Source organism: Petaurus breviceps, unplaced genomic scaffold, assembly GCF_028583685.1.
Source record: "Petaurus breviceps papuanus isolate PSGF00001 unplaced genomic scaffold, PetGlider_PUasm1.0 227, whole genome shotgun sequence".
In the NCBI taxonomy this organism is placed as follows: Eukaryota; Metazoa; Chordata; class Mammalia; order Diprotodontia; family Petauridae; genus Petaurus; species Petaurus breviceps.
Window position 1 is genome coordinate 11,832,191 of NW_027185896.1, and position 10,045 is coordinate 11,842,235.

At 37.6% G+C, this 10,045-nt stretch overlaps 1 protein-coding gene across 2 annotated transcripts in view; it reads left to right on the forward strand.

The window, feature by feature from the left end:
- PRKAR2A (protein kinase cAMP-dependent type II regulatory subunit alpha) overlaps positions 1-5,256 on the forward strand; it is a 137,195-nt gene extending 131,939 nt beyond the window's left edge. For both annotated transcript variants that reach the window (XM_069095779.1, XM_069095778.1), the window contains one exon: positions 932-5,256. In XM_069095779.1, the coding sequence (XP_068951880.1) occupies positions 932-1,065 (134 nt within the window). In that variant the 3' untranslated portion in view covers positions 1,066-5,256. The remainder of the gene's footprint in view (positions 1-931) is intronic.
- The last annotated feature ends 4,789 nt before the right edge of the window (positions 5,257-10,045 follow it).

Sequence of the window (10,045 nt, forward strand, 5' to 3'; positions counted from 1 at the left end):
TACACTTTTTTTTCTTTTCTCAAAAACTTCTTTCCTCTCATGCATATACTGACATTTAAGCCCAGATTTCAGCATGGGGAGGTTGTCATTTTGGTGTTTGCGGTCTCAGTCCTAAGAATGTGTCTAAGAACTGGCATTGTATTGTTACTCAAAGATGATCATGTACTCCTGGCAGGTGAACCACAATTTCCTTTAGATCCACATTGTAGCTAAATCAATACCTAACTCTCCTCCGTTGATCATAGAGTGGTCTGAGGCCCCATGGGCACAGGAATACAGAACACAGTATGATGGAATGGGCACTGCATTTTGTAATAGGGGACCTAGAATTCAAATCCTGGCTCTGATATTTAATGCCTGCATGTGACCTTGGGAATATGACTTCTCCCTAGACTCCAATTTCCTTATCTATACAATGAATATTAGACTAGACAATCTCCAAGGCCTTTTTTAACCCTAAACCTTGCTACATAGTGATCTCTGCTGTCTGCATGATATTTAAGTTGTGTCATACTTATTTTTCCCCAAAGCATATAGAAGTACAAAAATTTTGTAAAACATGGATTTGAAATCCACTTAGCAAACATTTTAAAGTTCCTGCTACATTTTAAGGCCATATCATGCTTGGAATTAAGAATACAAAGATGAAAAACAGCTTAGCCCCTGCCCTCAAAAAGATTATAGTGTAATTAGGAGAGTTAATAAGTGTAATAGGAACAAAGGAGAGGCCCAAACAAATTGCTCTGAGAAAATTTGAGATCACTTTCAAGAAATACTTCATAGAAGAGGTGTGGTACCTGAGCTAGGTCTCAAATTTTAATACCTAGAGATGAAGAATTATGTTCCAGAGACTGAAATATATAAGGAATGGTTTACAGACATGTCATTATTTTAATCACTTATCCATTTGTTTCTCTCATTTTAAATGCAGTTATGGATGTCCAGGCATTTGAAAGGTTGCTCGGACCTTGCATGGACATTATGAAGAGGAATATTTCCAATTATGAAGAGCAGCTGGTGAAAATGTTTGGTTCAAGCATGGACCTGAATGACCCAGGGATTTAGGCACAGCATCTCCCTTCTCCCCCGTGCCTTCTCAGCTTGACACAGAAACTCCTCCTGTCAACAAAACAACATAGAAGGAAAACAGACACTACAGAACAGTTCCTGCCATTGCTGCTGCTGCTGTTGTCTTGGGCATTTTAGAAAACATGTCTCAGCATATTTGGATGGGTAGAGGCTGAACCTATGCCTCCACTTTGCTGCTGAAATTCCATTTCTTAGACTTAATTTCATAATGTTTCTAACCCATTTTTTCACACTTTGGTTTAGAATGGCATGTGTCTCTCCAGCAATTTAAGTGCCTGATATAAAATCCAAAGTGTAAAAATCCCCTTTTTTTTCTTTCTTGCTGCTGCTACTGCTATTGGCTATTTTTTTTTTTAAACCAAGCTACAGAAACTGGTTCTGTCCCCATCTTCCCAGGGAGAAAAGATTTTACAGTCTCTGATCTCTTCCTTTGTTGTTACCTCTGAGAATGTCAAAATCTGCTCTGAATTGTAGCTTTTAGATTTGAAATTTAAAATTGCTTGGATATTTTTAAGTAACTCTCTTTAGAACATTATGGTACTGTGATGTTTGTGCTATCTACTAAAAGGTACACACGTTACAGGTGATCCCAAGGCATTTGGATATTCTTTGAAGAGAGTACAATGCTGAAACATAGGTCATAGTCATAGGTCATTCATCACTAAACTCTGTCTTAAAGGGAGAAAGGAAGAGAAAAGGGAGGATCTGAAAGTTTGTTTTTTCAGCCTCCTATGGATGACAGAGAGCCATAAAAATAACAGTGTCTCTGTGCAGTTAGTATGACTAAATTGTCATCCATTCAGAACAAGGGGTCTGAAGATGTTATATCTTTAACTTTTAAAAAAACTTCTATATTAAACTTCTGTCACCTTTTTCTTTCCAGTTGTCCACATCAACAGGTGGCAGTAATATTGCTGAGAAGTTGACCTGTTCCTTTGTAGGAGAGCCCTTTATATTGCTCAGAGATATCTCATAGTTTTGCTGTTGAATGATCCATTTTTAAACTCTTTATAAAGAGGAAAAAGTTATTTTTTGTAACTTAAAGGTAAAAAATATTTCTGGACTCAAGGGAGTTCCCTTCAGTTGTATTCTTTTACAGTGTTCTCTCACTCAACTAGACATTCCCAGATGTCAACTGTATTTGTTAGTTTTCAAAAAATTGGGAACATTTATTATTTCAAAGAATTTTTTTAAAGGCTTTGTAATTGGGGAGTTCAGGATACTTGGCATTCTGTTTTTATTTGGGAGGTAATTTAGTTTGTGTTTGAATAGAACACCTCTTTAACCTTTAATATGTATCAAGTACCATTTTGAGTTCCCTTGATTGCTTGACATGCTTTGTAATAAGATTTTTTTTCCATCAGAGATTGAGAATCTGTCCTAAGGGAATCACAGAAGCAGCACAAAAATTGCATAAAGATTATTAAATTTATAGCAAGGTAATAGTAGATCTAGAGTCTCTTCCCATTTTCCATTTTCTTTTGAGTTGTATGACTCACTGGGGCCTGCCCAAGTGATTATGTATCTGGGGTTGTATAATTCTCATTGCGGATGATGATGCTAATAGAACTGACATAATTATTTACCTTTCATCACCAGGTGAGCTAGTTCTCTGCCATGGCCATATATGACCAGTGTGGCTAACACCTGTGAAGAGCATGACAGCATGTAGTTACCCCACATACACACACACACACACACACACACACACACACACACGACAAACTTTCAGCCAGCAGCAATCCTTATCCATTCATCCTAAGGGGATTTTTTTGGTTTGTTTATTTGTTTGTTTTGGTTACATGAATTGGAAGCAGACTGAATCTTTCCTGAGGGCACTGTGTTAACTCACAGCATAGTTCTCAGAATTGTGATCTGATTTATGATTCATGCTGGTGAAACAGGGATATGGCATTGTTCAAAACCATTTCATGTTTTGATGTTTTTCTGACTCCATTCTTTTCTGCAGTGTCTGTTTTGTATCAGATGAATCCAGAAATCAACAGAAATGTCATTAATGTTTCCAAGGTTTTGCACCTTTTTTCTAATTTTTGGATCTTGAATTTTAAATGGCATGAACATCTAGTTCTTTGTCACAGGTAACTGGGATATTTGGCTATTTAAATACATGAACTTGGTCTTTTAAAATAAAGAGAAGGTGCTGTAAGAGACTATATATATATATATGTATATATATATATACATATATGTGTCTGTATCTCTCTCTATATATATATGTACATATATATGTATGTATTATCAGAGCAGCCCTGACAAATTGATTTCCAAAATAAAAACCAAAATGAGGTGCTGTTTGTTAACCCTGCATCTTTATCACTTAGACTTTCTAGCAAACTGCATGCTAGGGATAGATATGGATTATATTACATCAAAAAGTTTTAAGCCTTTCATTCATAGTCTAAATGTGTTCTATAAAATCTCTTCCCAGTACCCCAGTCTTACTCACATAGTTGTGCCGTATGACTGTGGAACCCAATAGGTTTCAGGCCTTTTTTGTTCAGCTCAGTTGTTCAAATTAAAAATGACATGTCTCAGAAGACCAGAGCCCTCTTGTTTTTTGGGTTTTTTTTTTGTATAGGCCCCAGTTGTGGGCCTTTGGTTGAGCTTCAAGAGTCAGTAAACGAGGATGTATGATGTAACAGAGTGCAGGGAAAGAAATGCTGGATTTTCAAGAACATGGGGCTTCTAAGGATGTACCTTTTGCAGTGGGGAAAACTAAAGCTAAGCAAACTAAGTTGTGTTGCTTTCTAAGTTATACCAGTACATCAAAATGACAGCACCACTTTTGTAGAGTTCAATAATATCTCCTGTGTTCCATGGGGGCTGCAAGTAACCAGTATGGAACAAAAGAAAACACCTTAGCCAGTTCTTGTTAACTTTCCCTTGGGAGAAGACTGATTCAGGCAACCCTTTCCAAGCCTTGCACGTTTCCTTTGTACTGAGGGGAGAAGGGGCTTGATAACTTTGAAATATGGTTAGTTAGCAGTATTGATATGCATCTTCTGAGCCCAATTTTATTCCAATGACTTTGACTCTTCTTTTTAATCTCTGAAGGATGAATTTGTGTGGTTTTGTTTTCTGGGTTGATGTTGCTCTGTGTTCTGTTTATAAAAAAAAAGGCAAAAAAAAAAAACCTGCTGTGGATCCTCAGAGATGATTGTGAAGAGAGCTCTGCATTTGAGCATGTTAATAAAAGAACTCAGCAGCAAAATGGGCAAGAGACAGTGTCCTTGAGACTAAGAGAAACAATTTGTCCTGCTGATATTCTGCTTGTGATTTTTGTGAAGTCAGTGAGAAGAGCTTTTCTTGGTCATCAGCGTCTTGGCTTATGATATTTCTGCTTGATGTCCCAGCCCAGGCTTTTTGTAATGTATAAAAAGAAACGAATCTTGTCTTTTTTTTTAAGTGCATTCTACCCTGACAAAAAAAGGGGGTAAAAACCCTTTGAAGTGACATCTTTCTTACTTTGTTTTCAGTTAGTTGGTGTTGTAATTTTTGTTTTTAAATTGTATTTGTAACCAACCTTGCCAAGATATCAATTTGTTTTTTTCCACTCCACTTACCTATTGTTCTTGCAGTTATTACTGCTGATGGTCTTCAGTCAAGTCAGTCATCTGTTGTACAGTCAGAGACCTTCCTGTTTGTTTTAATACTCTACAGGACTGTATCTGAACTATAAAGATAGAAGAGGAAAATTTCACTAACCTCATGGAAGATTCCCTTGAAATCCATTTAGTCTGATTTTGGCTAAAAATGGGTATCTAGGATTTCTTCCTCCATTCTCAGTAACAAAAAACAAAACAAAACAAAAAAAAATCTAATTCAGCATAATTATGCTACCTCAAGGCTAAAAGTGCTTTAAGGGTATTTCACCTGAGTTCTAAACATGATATCAGAAGTGTCTCATTGGATTTGTGAGATTCCCCACCCAAAGTAATTTAAAGGAGGGACTCCTTATTTTGGCCGATTTTAAACTAGTTTTGACTCTGAAAAGAAAGAGTTGTTCTATAGTATTCAACCTTTAAATGACCATTTTTAAAGAGCCACCATCTACCACAAACAAGCTTTGGGTTTTAAAAGGGAAAGAACTCACCATCTTGGGTTTGCTTCATCTTTGATTAATAAATGCTGACATGTTGTGTCAAATTTGTGTTTAGTGTTTTGTTCTCTGGACCACTTTTTCCTCATGTTTAAAACAGGGAAGTTAGACTATATTAGGGCTGCTTAACCTAGGGTTCATGAACTTTTAAATATATTTTGATAACTGTATTTCAGTATAATTGGTTTCCTCTCTAGTACCATGTATTTTATACATTTAGAAGCATTTCTCTGAAAAAGGCTTCAGATTTCCAGAGATATCCCTCATGCCAAAAACATAAAGACTCTTGCACTAGATGATCTCTGTGGTATTTTCTAGCCCCTTTAAAGTTATGAACCTTTTATTTCATAATGAATTCCTTGCAAGGTTTCATTACCACAGAGGCTAGAACTCCTGGAATTTAGGTAATTTACTCACTGGGGGAAAGGGAATGGACTGATGCCTTGTTAATGGCGTTGGAGTCACTGATAATCTCTGTGTTAGGATGGCATGCCTCTTACTCTCAGTATAATCTTTGACCTCTTAAGACCTCACATTATAATTAGGCTATAAATAGATCAAGAGATCTGGTTGGTTTTGAATTGTTTATATACCTGCTACCAGTATGGCCATGGACTAGTCACCTCCCCTTTCTGAGCCCTGATTTCCTCTGTAAAATAAGTTGGTTGGACTAGACTGTCTCCAAGATCCTTTCCAGTTCCACAATATTTCATGACATGAACTACTGATTTAAACTAAGTACCATGCTAGGTAGGGCTAATGGCAGTATGATGAAGTCCCAATTTATTGTTAGGATTCAGATGCTAGCTATGTGACCATATCAAAGTCACATCCCTTCTGAGTCTTTTAATTTCCTTTGTAAAATGATGATGAAATGACTACTATAAATTACAGAATTAGAATGGTATTACAGGAAAAAAAAAACATGAATTTGGAACTAGAAAACCTAGGCCTTTGTGATCTCAGGCAAGTCCCTTTTCTTCTCTGGGCCTCAGCTTCCTCCGTAAAATAAAGACAATAGGTTAAATCAGTTACAAAGCTCTTTATCCAAGTCCTATGGTCTATGATCCAGTTAAAAATATAATTGACTTTTTTCTGTACTATTCATTCTTAAGACTGGGCAAAGTTAGTTTTGTAGTAGGAGGCCATTTTCTAGAGGCATTATTCATAGTCAGATCCACTGGGCTAGGTGGGTTTTGAGGCTTCCAAATAAAAATAATTGTTTGTTTACTAATGATTTTCTTTGCCACCTCTCCAAGGACAGTCCAGATGCCCTTTGCTTTGATATGAAGTAATAACAAACTGTGAAAAAAATTACAGTCAGCAATTCATCCCTCCCTGAGAGAAATTGTTACTTTAAACATCTTTCATGTTGAAACAGGGAGGTAGAAATTACTCCTCTTCACGTGAATATACAATCAGCAATGTTTCAGCAGATCTAACCTTGTACCATCAAGAAATCATAGCTAAAAACCAAAAATGTGTTTAGCAAGATTATTTTGTTTAGGTCAGGTGGGGAACCTGCAGCCTCAAAGCCACGTGGCTTTTTAGGACCTTCGTTTCGGCCTTTTGACTGAGTCTAAGTTTTACAAAACAAATCCTTTTATTAAGAGGATTTGTTCTGTGAAGTTTGGATTCAGTCAGAGGGCCTACTTGAGGACCTAGAAGGCTACATATGGTCTTGAGGCCAAAGGTTTCCCATCCCTGGGGTAGGTGATAACTGTCTTTTTCACAAACTCTTCCTTGTAGATATCATCAAGTTAATGTTATAATCTGACTCATACATACAACCAAATCCAGAGGGTGACCTAGGGACACATACAGATCTGAGTTGTGAGCTCTGGGTTCTCTGTAGCAGTGCCTTTGTGATTGGAATCAGTGTTGGAAGGGACCTCAGAGGGCATCTAGTCCAACCTACAACTGAACACTAAAAATACCCACTATAACATAATGAAGATGTGGTCCCTGAACTTTTGTTTGAGGACCAATGAGGGTACACCTACTACCAGCAGAGATAGTCCGTTTCATTTTGGGATGGTTTCTAATTGTTAGAAAGTTTTCCCTTACAATCTAAATCTGCCCCTTTGCAGATTTCCACCCATTACTCCTAGTTCTTCACTCTGGAGTCAAGCAAAACAAAGACTTCTACCATATGATGACCTTTCAAATATTCAAGACAACTGTTACCCCCACACCCATGTCTTCTCCAGGAAAAAAAAACATTCTTGACTTAAAGGCATGAATTCAAGGCCCTTTACCATAATGATCTCCCTCCTGAGGACACTTTTCATCAATGCCCTTCATTAAATGCAGCACCCATAACTGAACACAGTAATTTTCATGTAGCCTGACCAGGGCAAAGTAAAGGATCCATGTGCCAGGATTTAACCTGAAAAAGATGAGATTATCAAGGGATGGATGCTATTCACCAAAGTAATTTGCACTTTGCATCCAAGACAAGCCTCTATTGAAATTAATTGAGTATATTTCCCTTTATTTCCTGGAGTTTGGAGGTGAAAACTTGGGGCAGAGCAAGGCAAGGCAAGGGCAACAACCATTTATTAAATATTGACCATGTGCCAGGTGAAAGCCCCTCTGCTTAAGAAACTTACATTTCTAATGAGAAATCAATGTATAACAGTGAGATAAAAAAAAAGCAAGAGTTAAGGGGGAGAAAGGGGATGGTGGTGAAGGCCAGAGGGTCAAAAGCATTGTTGGGAGGGGAACAAAGCATGGCAAGCCTGAGCCTATCCCCAGAATGGAGGATCCGAGGAAGAATTCACAAATGGGACAAGGTGACCAGCATGGCAGAAGGTTGTTCCCAGATGAGAAGGTTCCAGACAGTGAAGTTCAAGGGTGACAAGGCAGTTGAGTCATACTGACAACGTATGGAGAATCAGAAACTCTAAGCAGAAGGGAATAAATGGAAGTGTTCCATAATTACTCTTAAAGAGTTTAGAGTGTAACCAGGAGGAAGACACTTAGCAAATGAATCCAAGACTCTTAGTTAGAAGAGACCTCAAGTTTCCTTGGCCTACCAGGACCTGTACAGCAATTTACATAAGTGGTCTAAGCTCTACTTGAAAATCTTCATTAAAGGGAGAACTCCACCTCCAGAGAAAGTCCATTCTACTTGGGGAAGAGTTCGGTCATCAAGAGAATTTTTATATTTAACCGGAAGGAATAAAGTACAGAAGTTAGGGGACAGAGTGAGGTCATATGGACTTCATTGTAGAAACTAATGGTGGAAAAGAATATGAAAGATGAAAAGAAGGAGGAACTTATTGGATCATGTAAATAGCATGATAGTGGGAAAAAGTTTTGCTTGAAAATCCTGTGTTTGAAGTCCAGTTGCTTCTATCTCCGTGACTTTGGGCAAGTCACTTCACCTCTTCGGGGCCTTTGTTACCCCATTTGTAAAAATTAGGTAGAGTAGAGCTAAATAATTTCTAAATGCTATAATCCCTTTGGATTCTTTGATCTCCCTAATTTGGGTTTCTCCTTTGTTTTGTTTCACTGGTATCTTGCTCTTTACACCCAATCACTTCCTAGTACACTCTATTTCCCATGGAACTTTCCTTTGTAACAGAAAAAAATTTAATGGAAACTAGGTCTGACACTATAGGCAACATTTTTCACCCATAATCTCCAATCTCTACCATTGAGTAAGGAAAGAGATTTCATTATCTGTGCTCAGAGCAAGATTGCTCATTATACTTAATCTGAGTTTGTCTTTTAGAGTAATTCTTGTCTGTGTTATCATAGACATGTTTATTGTACTTTTGATCCTGTTTAATACACTCTGCATCAGTCTATATACAAGTCTTCCCCTATTCCTGTGAATTCTTGATATCTGTCATTTCTTTTAGTACAGTAATATTCCATTGTATTCACATACCATCATTCATTCATCCATTCCCCAATTAATGGACGACCATTTTGTTTCCAGTTTTTCATTACCACAAAATGATACTATAAATATTTTGGTATCAGCAGCAGGAATTCTCTTCACGGGTATACCTGCTTTACATGAGCAATAAGGATGGAGATGCAAATAGATGGGGCAAAAGCAGTCTTTTAGAATGTAATCACTGCATCAGCAATCAGAGGGTACTCTGAGTTGAAGCTGTTCTGCTTGCCAGACCCCCTTTCAGCCCTTCTCACATGTCCTGTAGGAACCTGTTTAGGCTCCTACTGCTTCCAACCCAAGTTGCTTTCTCTCCTGCATTTACAAGAACAATGAACTAAATTTCCCAGATTCCAGCCTTAGAAATCAGACCAGGTTCTATTTTATTCAGTTTAGGGTCAAAAATGTAAAGAGTATTATAACTTATTTATAACTCTCAACATAGTTCAGACTCCACATCTCACCAAGATTCTTAACAACTTCATATGATTCAAATGACTTTACATGGTCACATAGATTAGACTACAGTTCCTGAAACAAATGACAAAAAAGATACACTATTAAAATGAACCAAGCAAAACTATTCTCAGAGGTTTTAAATATCTACTCTCCAGTGGTGACATTCAGTTTACCAAGGGAACAGCATTGTCTAGAAAACTATTATAGAAGAAGGCTACCAACCATGCCCCCAATATCAAAGTTAGAAAAATAAAAAGGAGGGGTGGCCAGGTGGCTCAGGGAGTAAGAGCACTGGCCCCAGTGTCGGGATGACCTGGGGGATACTCAGCACCACACCCAGAAATAACTGGCAATGTAACCTTGAGCAAGTTATTTAACCCCAATTTCTAGAAAGAAAGAAAGAGAGAGAGAGAGAGAGAGAGAGAAGAAAGAAAGAAAGAAAGAAAGAAAGAAAGAAAGAAAGAAAGAAA